Here is a 15,843-nt window from a genome sequence, read left to right as displayed (position 1 = left end):
GGAGAATAGCTCCAGTACTGTTTTACTATATCTTTGTTTTCCACTTTTGTTCCAGACGCCTCCAGAGAAGCAGCAGAGGCCCCAGAGTTTACACATAGGAGACCGACGACTTACCCTCTCCCTGTTCCAGGGTGTTTCCTCCCAGCACAGCCAGTCTAACCCTCTCAGCCCGCTGCCTGCCTCTCCACACACACCGCACACTCCACGCAGCTCCAGTACGTAGCATAAAAAATTACCCATGTGACAAACGCCGCACTGTATGTCTTCATTTTGTTTTCTCTTAAAAATCCACCTTTCAAACAGAGAACAAGGAACAGTATGCCTGCGACCTTGGGTAACCACATTCTGGTGTATAGCCCAAACCAGGTCACACACATATTCACTGATGCATGTGGTCTGAAAAGCTTATATTTTCTTTCTCCTGCGGTAGGTTACTCATCGCTCCTCAGTGACAATGATGCCAATACAATTGACACCCCAGGGACCCCTCCACCCATGCCTCCGAAGAAACACCCGCATGAGATTGACAACCCCAGGATCTCTTCAGAGGTACGCCTGCTTGCAGAAAATAGCACCCTCATACTATTGCATATTTAATGGAATGTAAACGTTAAAATATTCTGTTTTTATTTTTATTTGAAGTCCTAGCCTGAACTCTCTTTCCCCACAGTTCACTCCTCCGCTGCCAATGAAAATTGAGAGCAAGCCTCCTCCACCACCTCCAAAAACGCGGAAGTCGATGTTCCCCTCGTACGAGCACACCCCCCAGTAAGGCTACACCTACGCACAGACCTTAAAGATTCACTAATTCTCTGATTTGGCTGCGATGATAAGTGCAGTTTCATTTGTGGCATTGTGCAAACGCCACAGTAGGGCACAGATGCAGGACCATCTACGTGAGATGTATGCAACACATTCAGCGGGGTAAAAAAAGAAAAAGTTCTTTCTGATGCAAGTCAGTAATAATTCCGAGCAGTCCTTTGTTCTCAAGTTTTAGCAGTTTTGTTTTTAAGCCGCAAGGAAGCATATGTACGGGGTTATTGTGATAATGGTGTACAACTGTGGAGCAATAATTCTGGGTGCACAAGGTCACTACAGACTTGGATTTTTTTAAGAGGTACTGAAACAGTGATTAGATGCTTTTATTCTTTATTTTTTATTCTTATTATTAAGAAAAGTCACTATGGCGTTTTTATCACTTGCAGGGAAAAGGAATGACCAATGTTGCAATGTAATACTTTGTTTTTTATGTGTTGGAGTGACACTGGATGACTTATCTCCCCCCTCGCTGCGTACCGGCATTCCATATCTGAACAGGAAAAAGCTGCATTAGACACATGTCAAACTTGATCAAGATCAGGGAACACAATGTACAGAATGTAACTGATGTGTGGAAATGTAGTTATTTTGTGTTTGATGATGGTGTTGAGTAATATTGTGATCAAGCCCAATTTCTCTACACCACGATGTTTCAGAAACACTGGATGGCATTATTGAATGTGGTACAGATTATGCGTTTGTTTTTTGATATTAATGATGAACTGAATACTGTAACTGATGCTTCCAAACTGCATCACATTGATGTTGATGTTCAGTGGACATTTCTCCTTAAAGGAGTAGTTCAGCATTTTGGGAAATAGCCTTATTTGTTTACTTGCAGAGAGTTAGATAACAGATACCACTCATGATACACAGAGAAATGCATAGCTGGAGCCAGCAACTGGTTAGCTTAGCTTAGCATGAAGACTGGGAAACAGAGGGAAACAGCTAGCCTGGCTAAAAACAGTTAAGAGCATAACTCCCCCTAAAACCCAACTTGGCATTTTTAAACCTTGGTTTTTGTACAGATGAAACAAATGAAATATGAGATGATATTACTGAGCTTTAGTCGTGCTGATAGATGGATTTTTGATATCTGTGGATGGAGACAGTGTTTCCCCCGGTTCCAGTCTTAATGCTAAGCTAAGCTTACAGGCTGTCACCTTTATTATTACTCCACTGACATTAAGCAGGTATCAATCTCCACATATAACTCTAGGCAAAGAAGTAGAGAAGTACATTTACCAAAATTTGGAACTGGCCCTTTAAAGAGTGCTACCTGCGGTACGATACAAGTATAAATGCCTTTGAAGTTCACTTTAGTTTTATATTTCAGGTGTAGATAGATTTTCTTAATTATCACTTCATTATTGAAATTTAAATTATTGCTATTCATTAAATTTTAATATTTCCATTGTTTTGCACACCCAGTGTGTACAGAGATGGTTTATTTGTATGCAGAGTAATTTGGGTCTAATTTCAGTATACTGCTCTAATGTGCACTGCTTAAATTTTTATGTGCCTTCAGAGTGCTAAATCTATGCATGTAAGCTGTTTTGAAAGTGATCAAGTTGAATTCAAAATCTAGCTGTCAGTATTTTCGTTTTATTTTTAAATTTTAGATTGTTTTACAAGGGATAAACTCTTTTGTACAATACACTTTTCCTAATAAGGATCAAAGAAACTTTATACAAACAATGCCTCAAGAGATGTATAATGATCTTTTTTTATGAACAAACTGTTGTTGACTGAACGAAAATAAAGATGTTTTAAAAGACCAGCAAACCCCTGTGTTTTTTGGTGTCATTCATTATTTCAGAGGCATCTCCTCCATCTCTTGAGTATGATCCTATCAACATAGTGTATAGAGACTATTCCCTGTGCCCTCACTGGAAACTCGAAGCTCACACAGACATTCATTTGTATGCTACTCATAGTGTGAAAAATGACCTATTCAGGCTCAAAACATCCAACAAATTGGTATGAAACTGGTGATTTGTGTATTTCAAACATAATTACAGTAGGTGTAGGAAAGTGATGCCTCTTTAGCTCACGCTGATGCACGAGCTAAAGAGGCGTTATCTGTGGAGGCCGTCTGCAGGGAGGAGTTTATGAGATGTTTATAGGAGTTCTGTGAAGGGTGCTGGTCTTGCTAATCTGAGTTGTTAATGGCCTGTTCCTTCCTGTCAGATAGTGACGTACGGGATACCACTCTCCCTGCAAGTCTCAGGAGAAATGATTATTTGAAGCGATGCTCACCCGTGCAAGGAGAGCAGCATTGCAACTACCAGCTTCAGCTGGATGCTCAGGAGCATCTCCATAGAAACGGTCCCCTTACCGTAAACATGTTTACAAATTCATGCTGTATAGAAATATGAGGACATCAATCATCACAGTGTCCTTCCTTTCATTTAGACTGCAGATTTCTGTCCAGCCTCCTCTTACTGACAATAAGCCGATGATACATCCATGTCTCATTTTAAACTGCTGTAGAGTCTAAGGTCCCAGTTTCAGTTTCCTTTAGCGTCAGACAGCACTCCGTGGAAAGCAGTTGGAAATATATTTCTTTTTCAACAAATGGTTGCAAACTCAGGTGTCATTTCCCTGTGGTACATTAAGGTCTGGACTTAAGTGCAGTTTTTATGTATCTGCACTGTCCCTATACAATTAAAAGGGAAGGTAAATGTACTTTTTACTCCACTACATTTATCCAACGGCTAATTTTCCGATTATAAGAATTTACATAAAAATATGTGATACACTGTTAAAGATTAAACCAGTGGTTCTAATTCTTTTTGGTTTGACTCCTTACTATGAAACAGTGTCTAGTTATTACATAGCACGTCTTTCAGTTGTTAACAGTTCCACCAAAGGGATATTCACTCTCAACCTTGCAGATGGTTTCATTGAAGTAGCTGTTTTCAATCTCAAGAAGGTGAAGTTATCTAATATTTCACTAAAAAAAAATCCAAGATTGAAGAAAAGCCGTAAAAGTAGCAATACAACTGGACCTAACTGTTTAACTCTGTCCACAATACCTGAAACTCACAGGGGTGCAGTGGTTTTACGCGGAATAGAGTATTATACATTGTAAATGATCTAAAGTCTGCTCCAAACAAAATGTGTAAAAAGTGTAAAGACAATGAATAGTATTTTGCCATGAGTATGGCTTCTACATTGGCCAGGATTTTGTCGTATGAACTGTTCTCCTTCCTGTCATGCCAAACCCAACTCCCTCCCGCAGAGAGAGACGGACAGGAGGGGTCGAAGCCGAGGCCTTGGTACGACTTAACTCCCCTGCATCAAAGGAAAATATGCCCTCCCTTACTTTGTCCATTTAACTGCTGGAGGGATCTCGAGCCTCTGCGTGGAGAGGGATTAGCTGCACTATTGTATCTCTGCTTTGAACCTCACTAGGTGGTGCCAGAGGGTGTAAACTAATGGAGCATTGCAAAGAGAGCTGCTGCATTTTTTAAACCTCTATTTACTCAGGGTAGGTTTGCTGGGCATGAGTGCACTTTTCAGGAACGCCCAGCTTCACACCCACACACACGCACACACGCACACAGGTACAGTTACACACAGTCACACCTGGGAGCTGTCGAGTGCAGGCACACACAGTCCTGTTGAGGACCAGTGAACAGATAAACAAGAGAAAGTGGTGATTATACGAGCTTTTCCCTCCCATCAAGTTCTTTTTTTTCCTGTCCTGACTGGTGCAGTTTGGAGTTTGGTCCAGCAGCCGTCATTTACAAACACACTCAGTCAGGTAGCAGCTTAAACCATCTGCAACCTGACTGAGGAAAAACCTCTTAAAACCTCTGTGATGAAAAAAAAAAAACAGTTCAGGTTGTGCATACTTTCTTGTTTTATTAATATGCTCTGTACTCACACCACAGTCACATGTATTTTTTAACATTTTTTGATGGGTCCTGGGTTACATCATGTCCGGGCAACCATCCTTTGGGATCTATTTTGCAGCCCCTACTATTATTTGTCCTAATTAAATATTAATATTCATAGGTACAGTCTGATGAGTTTGTGATTTGGATGGTAAGGTGGTTACCTGGCTGCTGTGATCTGTGCATCACTGCAATGACTCTGCCTTCCCTGCTCTTACTGACTAACAGTTAAATTACCTTATGGATGTGAGAAATTGGAATGAATGGTGATACAGCAGGACAGTAGTCATTACTGAAATTGCTAGCGCAAAAGATAAAAGAATAAGTTTCCTCAAAGTTTTTAATAAGTTCAGACAATGACCAATTGATTTCAGCACAAAGACCTCCAGTGCAAAGCAAATTGGCTTTTCACTTTTTTACAATTGCAGGAGTGCTGGGTTTAGCTTTTTGTTCAGGCACCTTCAGACAAGCCAAACACGGATATTCATCCAGGCAGACATTATAGTCGTGTATCAGAGCTTTCCACAGAGTCTTTTTCCCATAGATCAGCACCATGGCGGCAACAGTCGTGTAGATGGACGTGAAGAGGAACGTGAGCGTGATGATGTTCTCGTGGTGCACAGCCATCTGGTAGTTCACGTACAGGTCGACCACAAGGAAGAGAGTGAAGATGGCCACCAGAGATAAAGCCATCCGGATCACCCTCATCTGAGAGCCCAGCTTTGGGCCGTGCGCTCCGTTGGTGCTGGCTTTCATGTGACGGAGATGGATGGCCAGGTGGACAGAGATGGAGATGCAGCATTTTGCCATGAGCACCCCCGGCAGTACATCAGCGAGGAGCAGATAAATGATCTCATAAATCTGGCCAGAGCTGGTGTCGGGCATCAAGATCCCACAATCCTTGTGCGCACTGGTGTCATTGTAAGCGTGAAACACAACAAGCATCGGCATGCAAGTGCCCAGGCCGCACAGAGGGATGAGAAAAACAGCTAAGGTCACGTGCTTGAGGATGATGGCCTGGATCTGTGTGTAGCAGTGATTGGGTGTGCTCACCAGCTTGGTGCTATAGTAGAAAGTGAGGAAGCCAGTGTCCCACATGATGGTGAACTTGAGGCTGAAGATAGTCAGTAGCATGATGTTATAAGAAATATGAGCGATGCGACAGTTGCTGTCCACCTCGTCCATGGTCATCCAGCAGTAACAGACCAGCTGCTGAGCCACGTTGGCCACCGACAGAGCCACAATGATGGTTTCACTGGGAGTCCACTGCTTCTTCTGCTTATAGTTCAACAAACTCATCAAGAAGATATAAGCATTAAAGAAGACAGTGGTGACAGCAAACAGACCTGTCATCACCCAGAGTGCAAATTTATTTGCCCCCAACATAATGAGAATCTTTACCCCAAACACATCTGCAGTGTGAACCTTTATTATGACAATAACTTAATCTTTACACCTCTGTGTACCACTCAGTAGTCTGTGTGGGGTTCTCAAGTGTTTTGTTTTGGCTGCATTCAAAGAGATGACAAGAAGGCAGAAAATTATGCACACACACTCCAAACCGGACGATTCCTCATTTCCACCACAGAATGGAATCAGTCACGCTGTTTGTCACCAGGGCCTGGGGAAAAGATTCACACATTTAGCTTTTGAAATACAGAAGCAAATCCAAATAGTCTCAATTAAAATCCTCTATTATGGTTAGAATATATGTGAAATCTGCGGTTTAGGTGGCCATATGCAAAGGGCAGCTGTGTTAAGAAGGTTAGAGCAATTAAAAGCAAGAAACATCTTCCATCTTTACCTCACAGCTCCCTTGGGTCAGATGAGGCTTTTTTATCACCCTGAGCCCTTCTCAAGATTCCTGCTTACCTTCCCTTTGCCGGCTCGCCGTCACAATACGTTGTCTGACTCAGTACCTTTGGCTGCAGCTGAACAATCCTTTGTTTTGTTTATCCAAGCATTAAGTCTAGCCTGGAGTTGTCTGCTGGGTGCACACAGCAAGGTGAGGTCCTTGGATTTAAATGTTCCTTGACTGGGATTTATATATAAGGACTAGATATGATTTGCATCAGTGAAAACCGCAGGTGGTGGTGGAGGTGTATTTGCATTGACATGAGGTGGCCAGGATATGTGCTCATTATGGATATCCGGTGACTTTACTGTATGGTGATCAGTGCCGCATGACACATGCAAATAGATATTCCTGCTTATTTACAAACACCAAACCGCATACACACACACACACACTCACACACACACACACACCAATTTACCAGATAAGAAAAGCAAATCACCTTTGAATCACCTTCAGCAGCCTCACTAATGCAGCACCTTATCACTGTAGTTTGTACTGTTCATAGAGGACACTAACTTTGTAGACAGATGTTTAACACGATGCTGACTTAAATTAAATTTCAGTTTAATTCATATTTCTTCTTTGCCTGATTTACATACACAACTATCTGGTCAAAACAAGATCCTAGTTACACAAACATTTAATATGGCATTTCTGAAGTTTTCTTCATGAGTAACACTTTCACTAAGTTAAACACACAGTTTATCTCAATCAAAACAATAACAAAAGACTGCATTGGAAGACGTTATGAAATAGTGGGGATCATGGGAGTTGTCATCTTCACCACCATTGCTGTAAGCTTCTTCCGGTTTGGATTTCTTCAGTGTCAGTCATTTTTACCTGGAGCTAAATTATCTGCAGAGGTCTCCTCCTCTCCAAATAAACAGACCCTGTGATTATAACCGTTAAAAGCACTGAAAGCAGTTTCACAGTTAAAACAGTGTTTCATCGATGCTGTTCGACCCACATCAGGGAAGGATTGGGAGCTAATTTAACTAACTAACTGCTAACTTGTGAACCAGCCTAATTATCCACAGAGGTGTCCTCTTCTCCATAACAAACAGACCAGGGGATTAAAACTACTGGAAACACAGAATAAAGAAGCAAAACTTTGGAAACTGAGACTCCTCACCTTAGTTTCTTTGGTAACTTATACTCTGGTCCTCCTCTCCATTACAAATGGACCAGCGGATCAAATCTGATGGAGGAGTGATCCAATAACTGAGTGGTTAGGACGCACACCACATAGGCACTAATCCACCAACCAGGCAAGCCCTGGCCGTGACTCACACTCCATGTCATTCCTCTTTTCTCTGTCACTCTTTACTGGTTTTTACTGGCAGCCGATCAGCAGAAGTGTCCTCCTCTCCATAACAAACGGACCAGGGGATTAAAAGAAACAATGAATAAAGCAGTTTCACAAAAATCAGCGATTTGCTGACGCTCTTTGGCAGGCACAGGGTATCTCAGAGTTGATGCATGAACATCCATGAGTGGATGGGACCTGAGCTGCCTTTTACCCAGCTGTTTTCTCTGATAACTTAAGGTCCAGACATCTGATGACTAAAATCCTTCATCCGGTTAATATATATAGTTGAAAACGACCAAGGTGTGAAAAGTGTATCTTAAAATGTGGCATAAAACAGAATAGTCAAGTCAAATTTGAGCTTCTGGCAAGTTCAAAATTGACTTGTGGGAAAATGTAAGTTCACAAGGTCTAGTCATTTTTAGACATTTAATGCGATGAAAAGCTAATGTTATGCTAATCAATCCAAAGCCAGATTTCAAGGCCAGATTTTGCCTTTTTGCACAATGGCATAAAACAAGCTCTTTTTCATGCGAAACCTCTTTAAATCTGGATGTGAAGGCAAACTCTGTAGTGGGAGCCCTTCAAATAATTACTCTGCTAACGCTGTTAAAAGTTTTGCCTTCTAAGAAACTTATTAAAAGAAGAGATTAAGTGGTTTCCGACTGAGGTTGCAAGACAAGTATTTGTAATTAATTATTGTGTCAATTGCCCCAGTTCATCATGCATCAAAGGACATGTAAGCGCACAAGAAAAAGGCTTTTGTTCACAGAGAACTGGTCCTTCTGATGGACGCAAACATTGAAGCAAACAGACAGATACAAACATGGATCTGTACACGCAGAATGTGACAGTTTTCAATTTATCTTCATGTGACGCAGACAAATCAAAAGGTCAAACACAGCAGAGGCACATAGTAAACATCACATTAATGTGTGTGTGTGTGTGTGTGTGTGTGTGTGTGTGTGTGTGTGTGTGTGTGTGCTGAAACAAGTGAATTTTTTACAGTTAAATTTATTACTCGGGGCCCACTTCATCACTACTAGCAGCTCTTACTAATTCAACGTACGCCTTTTGAAGATGGGTCCAGGCCAATTGAGGTTCTTTTGAAGAGAGGCGGGGCCGTAGGCACAGTGCTGACTCTGCCTGCTGAGGGTGGCAGTTGCAGGTTAGCGCCTCAGCTACGAGCTGTTACGCTCAAAAACTGTAGAAACGCACAACACAAACAAGGCAATTTTGCAGTACGTTGTCCTGCAAATGAGAAATTTTCCAGAAAGCGAAGGCACATAAGAAGATCAGATTCAAAATTGACTTCACTGTCCTAATGTTCTGACTCATGAGCAGCTCAAAGTTTGTATTTATATTGATCCAATTATACCCGTGAAAATATCCAGTCTCCTCAGCAGGATATGAAAACAAGATCTGCTTGTCTGACCATGTTTATGCACTAAGATCAGAATTCTAACAGCCAGCTTTGCACCATGTTCATTTTCAAGATATCTCCAAACTCTTAAACATAACAACCCTCTCTAGTGAAGTTTTATTTGAACCTCTGACTGTAGAGATAATCATACCTAACTTTGCATGTGAAAACAAAACATCTGATTAAGGTTTATCTGTTTCTGAAGGGTTACAGTTGTTACATTCTGTATCCTGGGAGTGGGAGATGTATTTCATATTTTTTCTATTGCGTCATTGTGGCACAAAAAGACCAACAAATCTGAATATATACGGGACAACCATGATCTTCCCCTCAATAAAATTTTTTTTATTGTACATATTAAAAAAAAAGGTAATAAACTACATAAACTACTAAGAGCTACATATGCATCATAGAAAAAAAATTAAACAAAAATATGTTATGTATTTACTATGTACATCAGTGTAATGATAACTTAGATTATAAGAACCTATTCTTGTTCATGACAGCAGTAATGTGCTACAGAGCATCATGAAAGTCAGCCAGATGCACATTTATGGGCCACAACATACCAGTACTCCCATTGTTCTGCAGTTAAATATATGGTATTACACCATATGTCACAAATATACTGTACCTAGAGTATTCATTTTATTTATAAGATAATGTATCTTCAAAGTAAAAGTCTTTTCTTCAGCAGATGTAGTTTGATGCTAAAGATAGAAAGTCTTTGTAGCTACACGGGGTATCCGTATTGATGGTCGTACTGAAGAGGAGCTGGTTTGTCCCCTGCAGTGGTTGGTTGTGACGTCCCGTTATTCCTGCCTGTGTAGATGGAACTTCGACCAGATTCCCGGATACTGGGCAGGTTGTTCATCACGGAGCTGTACTGCACCCCAGGGTGGGTGCGGTACCCCAGCACTGAGCGGAGGCTGGAGGCTCTGCTGGAGGGTCGGCTCTCTGGGGCCGGGGCGTCCTCCCTGAGGAGACAATAGTCACACAGGTCTCAAACAGGTGCTTCTTGTGATTTTAGATAATTTCATGGATGTCTGAAATTGTTTCCAGCACCGATGCAATACCTTATTTCATTTTCAACCTCTTTCTCATAACGACGCTTATGGCAACAGCAGATCAGGAGCCAGATGAGAAACAGGAGAAGGAGGAGCAGCAAGATAGCACCTATCACCGCCCCAACGATGACACCCACTTTATTGGTAGCTGGAAGAGAGGTACATGGTAAGATCAAACAGGCGCTGCTCTCATTCTTTACAGTCATGAATTCTAGTTTTAACAAGAGGCTTACATGTAATGGTGCTACTTGCATCACACACTGCAGCAGACACTCAAACCATGCAGCAGCAAAATAAAATGGTCCCTTTAGGATATAAGAGCGTTATGTACTTAAGAGTAAAATTAGAAGATGATATAATAGACTTACGGTTGTATGCATGCAGTTCATATTTACACTGTGCTTTGCCAACAGCATTTTCCGCCTCACACATGTAAGTTCCAGCATTGCTGTCTGTATGGTTTCTTATCAAAAGCTCCCCATCCTGTGGATCTGAACGAAAGGAGAGAGCATTCAGTACAAGTAAATTACACAAAATGAATGTGTATATCTGCTTATAGAAGGCTTCCTCACTTATGGTTGCAGTGGATGGTATTGCACCTCCGGTCTCTCTCGTCCACACATAAGTGAGAGGATTAGATCCCTCAGAGGATTTGCAGCGGAGGGAGACTGTGCCACCTTTCTCCTCGCCACCTTCTACCCAACACTTTGGCACAGATGGGGGAACTAGTGAAAGGAAATAAAGAAACACATGGCACAAAACTTTTTTTTTTAGAGTAATGCGTCATTGCTTGGCTCAGGTGGAGAATTAAATGTGTGAAGGAGCAGAACAAGTCTGGGTATGGCTGCAGAGAAAGGTGTGATCACTGACTGAGAGAGGGGGTGAAACTAGAAAGAGCCCAGACGTTCCTCGTGAATGAGAGCAACATTTAAAAGAAGAATGAAAGCATGCTGAGAAAATGAACAGGTAAAACCGGTATAAAGGAATTTCTCCTCACCCATCACCACCAGAGTGACTTTTCGCATGTCGACACCCGGAGCCTTCTTGACTTTGCACTGGTAGGTGGCTGTGTCTGAGAGCCTCACATCTGAGAAAGAGATGGAAGCGTCCCCCTGTTTGGGGTCTCCTATGAAGCGGAGCCTTTTGGAGAGGCTGGCATCGCCGTAGTGGTGCGTCTGGCCCCCTGTATATGATAAGATCTGAGATGCAAAGACTGCACTGAGTGATCTTCAAAGCAGGTTTTTATTTCATGAACAGAGCCCAAAGGTAAAAGATAACCCACCCTCTTGCTTGATTAATCCATGCTAAAGAAGTCAACTGTCCAACCTCCCAGCAAGGTTTTTTTTTTTCCTTTTTTTATATGACATTCCTCTCTGTCTTCAAACATACACCTACCAGTTTGTCTTTCTGCGTCATATCTGGGCTGAGATTGGACCATTCAATGTCCAGCTCTCCTGTGTCTCCTGACCCGGGGGTGTAGGTGCATCCTAGGTTGACTGTGTCCCACTGGGGTTTTCGAATGGTTTGTGGCCCTGAGGATGTTATCTCCATTGCCCCCGTCACATCTGATGGACCAGAAAAATTTTGGTTAGCTTTTATAATATAAGCCACAGTCCATTCTCCCTCTGACTTTCATAATCATCTTCCCCGACCAAAAGACTAAACAGAAAAAATACACTAATTTCTCTCTCAAATGCATTAATATTTTTTCCCACTTAATGACATTCAAGCTCTGGGCCTGTGCTCATAAACAGTCTCAGAGTGGAGTAGGACTGCTGATCTGTGTCTAATTGGCCTCTTAAGTCAAACTGAGGATTTGAGTGTTTAGAGCTGGAATAAGAGTAAAAGTGGTATTTTTGGTTAAAATGAGTTATGTGTTAATTTAAAAACTCTTGAGGCTCATTAATTGTCAGAAATTTATTGGTAACTGCTGATGAAAACTGAATAGATGAGCAAACATGAAAAACGCAGTTGACAAGTGGCAGTTAAAATCTGTCTTGCAGCTGACACACACACTGCTGACTCACTGTTTATGACCGTGGATTTTAATTATTCCTGATAGCTTGTCGTTCATAGAAAGGACTCAATGCTAATTATTATTACACGGCAACACATTTCAACAGATCTGAGTTATCTGTCCTGGTAATGTAATCATTCAACTTTTTAGATGTTTAACCTTCCCTAAATATCTGAATGGAGCATGCTGATAAATGAAATCAGCCTCTCATCATTAAATCCACTATAACTCTCTGAAAGCACTTTAATGCCACTGCATCAAAACAAAGTATGTCAGAGGTATTTATGAAAGCGTGTAAATGGCAGATGTCATGAAGAGAGCCTGAGAAAAAAAAAAGCTTGCATTAGTCACTCAAATGTTTACACTGTGAAAGCCCCCCTGGGCAAAGCATTGCCATCTACAGAAGACGTGTTTCCTATGTGCAGACGCAGCTAAACTAAGTTGCCAGTGAGAACAGTCACTAAGCTTAATACAAAGAGATGCACATATTCAAATCCTGCACACAGACAACAGGCTCGGATGACACTTTCCTTTCAGTTCACTACCAGGAAGTCACACTGCAAATTAAGGAATCAATCAAGGCTCTTAACACTTAACACTAAATAGTAAACCACTGATCTAACGAGGTGGTGCAAAATGAAGAGTGGGATATGATAAGAGTTTTACATGTTTTCTGTATGATCAGTGTTTATTTTCACTCTGCATTTGATTTAATTTCACCTCTGTTTACATGTTGTTTGTATGTCAAAATCAGCAGATTGGATTAAAGCCTGAGACCACTGGGGATAATAAAGTCTCTTAGGCTCTTACTTTACAAATAGGCTACACACAGCAACCGGCAGCAGTACAGGTATGCATGTTATGCAGGGTACCTGTTAGGGGCTCATATTATATATATATATATATACATGGTTCATTGAGTGTCTGCAATGCAATTCACTCAGTGACATTCAGATCATTGGCTAAGAGCAAGTCAGACTGCCCGGGCTATCACATGAATCACTGATCAGACCGGTACCACCCAGAAAAACAAAAGACCTGCTCTGTCAGTGATTACATGTTATCTACTCTGAATATTTAGTTCTGATAAAACAGCAGTCAATGGGCAAACAAGGGCAATCAGGAACGTGTCAGGTGTGATATTTGCTTTGGCCTGAGATATGAAATTAGACTCACCTGTCCTCAGCTGAATTGTTACCAGAAAGAGCACAGCCACCTTCATCGTCACACCTGTGACTACCGGCTCCATTATGACCCTGAGAGCAAATGTAACATGAAGTGAAGAAATTATTCTGAGAATGTAATTTCAGCCACTGTCTACAATCTTTGAATGACTCTTAGTTAATTTCACAGAAGACAAAAATATCTCTACTGGCACAGTTGTCATCCACCTCTACCAATAGACTCATCTTGAATCTAACATGCACATAGGAATAGAGGAATATGTGAATATAAAAGTGAAACAAAAAGCACTCGCACAAACTGTTTCTTTCTTCAGCACAAACAACAAAGAAAATCTAATGGAGTTCTGTGGAGCAATAAAGGTGTAAAAGAAAGAATAAAATAGCTCTGACTTACCTTAAAGTGAAGAAATAATCCAAAGTGTGCACTTCAAGGCCTGTCAGTGTTTCAGTACTGGTGGAGCTTGCTTATTTAGCTCTCAGGTGAAACTCACCCAGCAGTAAGTGTGGCCCCACCCTCTCTGTCCATAGTACATCTGTTGGCCACTCCTAAAGTTGGGAACACAACACAACTTCCGACAAAGCCTTATAAAAGTTTCACTTTTGGAAACATGTTTATTGTTTTACATATTAAAAAATAAGAATAGGTGAATAAGAGTTTTAGTAGTTTTACAGTGTGGACATGTTTTCTAATCATACACCTGTGAACGGTAGCTGATGGCAGAGATTAATTATTACCTGCCTGTGTGGAGAAGTTTAACAACTATGTTGCTGTGCTGCTTTTTTAAAGGTGCATATCAACAGATCCATCATCTGTCGCTCCATCGTAACGCAGATCATAATCTTGTGTGTGACTGTGACTCAATAAAGAAGAATTTCTTCATGATATAATGCTATTGATTTTTTTTTGTACAGCAGTTCTTCTTTATATTAATGAAACTGCTTCATGTGTGAAGGCACCCCCCCCCCCCCGGGCCTCCCATCCCCAACACACCCTCCTGACACACCCGTGAAAACACACTCTTTGTTGTTGTTGTTCACAGACAGTGAGATGTGTGTGTTGATTTGTATGTTAGAGGCAGCACAGGGACAGAGCTGCAGACTGCTGTGCAACTACTGCAGCTGCTGCAGCGTTCAGGCTGTAAATTAAGCATTTTATTAGCTGATTAAGCTTATCACAGGCATCACAAACAAACTGTGTTATTTGAACCATCTCACAATAGCAGAGGTTCTTATCAGCTGTGAATGATTCACCAACATGGAGAGTTTCATTTGCAGGAATAGCTCCAGATGACTGGTCATTGTGGGTCTTTTTTTTAATGTGGTCTGTTTTAATGTATAAAATCTCACTGTGGCTGATGATCCAAAAATTATAAGAAAGACATTGTCAAAAAAGTTAGATGGGCTGGTGAAATTATTCAGTATTGACTGTGTCATTTTTGAGAGTGTACAGTATGTGATGTGAGCGTGGAGCATGACGTTAGCCATTAGGAAACTTAAGTGCTGGGTTAATGCGATCCTGGCAATAATGTTCATTAAGGAGATGAACAAATTTGTAACGCTCAGGATGAAACATGATCAGCAAGCAAATTTGAAATCAGCACCACCCCGCCCCCTCTTTTGTTGCACCAGCTTCATGCGGGGTGCATGAGTGACAGCGTATCGATAAATCTTTGCTTTCATGAGCGATCCTGCAAATGTTAGGGTGTGTGTTAGGCCATGCGGTATGGCTGCTTTACCAGCAGGTGGTTAATTGCCCTTCTCCTTCCCTCTGGTGTAAGAGGAGGATCTGGCACCGGAGCTGAACAGACTGTGTGACAGGACAAGGCGGGACCGCACAGACAGTACTGGGACACTGCACAGGACCACCATTAAGACTGAAGGAGAGAGAGTGTGAACAAGCATGATGAATACACTTGTGCCCGGTGACCTGAATCTGCTGAACTTGTTGCATCTCTTTCACAGTGCCCTTTTTGTTTCCCAGCGCTTTCTTAATTAGCCTACTAAACTTTGGAGATGAGAAGTAGCCAAACTGTGGCTTTGTCTTTACAGCCAAGATTTGCTATAACCCCATCTTTCTTCCCAGATTTGGCAAAGGTAGCCTAATCACACCGCAGGGTAGCAAACAAACCACCTTGACAGATGTCCAAATTACAAGTAAACAACCTAGCAGGGGAGGCAAACAAATGACCTAAGCATGAGAGTGGAGAGGCGACAGAGAGGCTGGGCTTGCCAGCAGCCATACTGAAATAGCACGGCAGCGTGAGTCA

At 41.6% G+C, this 15,843-nt stretch overlaps 3 protein-coding genes across 5 annotated transcripts in view; 1 reads left to right on the top strand and 2 right to left on the bottom strand.

Annotated features, from left to right (window-relative positions):
* The window catches only part of dock5 (dedicator of cytokinesis 5), a 30,991-nt gene extending 30,051 nt beyond the window's left edge, over nt 1–940 (top strand). For all 3 annotated transcript variants that reach the window (XM_071482254.1, XM_071482253.1, XM_071482251.1), the window contains 3 exons: nt 56–215; nt 431–549; nt 671–940. In XM_071482254.1, the coding sequence (XP_071338355.1) occupies nt 56–215; nt 431–549; nt 671–772 (381 nt within the window). In that variant the 3' untranslated portion in view covers nt 773–940. The remainder of the gene's footprint in view (nt 1–55; nt 216–430; nt 550–670) is intronic.
* A 3,757-nt stretch (nt 941–4,697) lies between these two features.
* tas2r202 (taste receptor, type 2, member 202) lies at nt 4,698–8,010 on the bottom strand. The gene has a single exon (XM_071482256.1). It carries the CDS (start codon nt 6,105–6,107, stop codon nt 5,130–5,132), a length of 978 nt encoding a protein of 325 aa, XP_071338357.1. The 5' UTR covers nt 6,108–8,010; the 3' UTR covers nt 4,698–5,129.
* A 721-nt stretch (nt 8,011–8,731) lies between these two features.
* Nucleotides 8,732–14,129, bottom strand: vsig8b (V-set and immunoglobulin domain containing 8b). The gene is made up of 8 exons (XM_071482255.1): nt 13,971–14,129; nt 13,569–13,648; nt 11,771–11,940; nt 11,373–11,574; nt 10,948–11,100; nt 10,744–10,866; nt 10,385–10,523; nt 8,732–10,285 (listed from the first exon to the last, which is right to left on the bottom strand). Exons 2-8 carry the CDS (start codon nt 13,639–13,641, stop codon nt 10,042–10,044), a joined length of 1,104 nt encoding a protein of 367 aa, XP_071338356.1. The 5' UTR covers nt 13,642–13,648; nt 13,971–14,129; the 3' UTR covers nt 8,732–10,041.
* Nucleotides 14,130–15,843: the final 1,714 nt, after the last annotated feature.

The sequence above is a fragment of the Trachinotus anak genome, unplaced genomic scaffold (genome assembly GCF_046630095.1).
Source record: "Trachinotus anak isolate AG129_WGS33_773 ecotype Australia unplaced genomic scaffold, CSIRO_AGI_Tana_v1 ptg000008l, whole genome shotgun sequence".
NCBI classification, from domain to species: Eukaryota; Metazoa; Chordata; class Actinopteri; order Carangiformes; family Carangidae; genus Trachinotus; species Trachinotus anak.
Note: the sequence above shows the minus strand (reverse complement) of the source record. Positions and strands in the feature narration are given on the sequence as shown.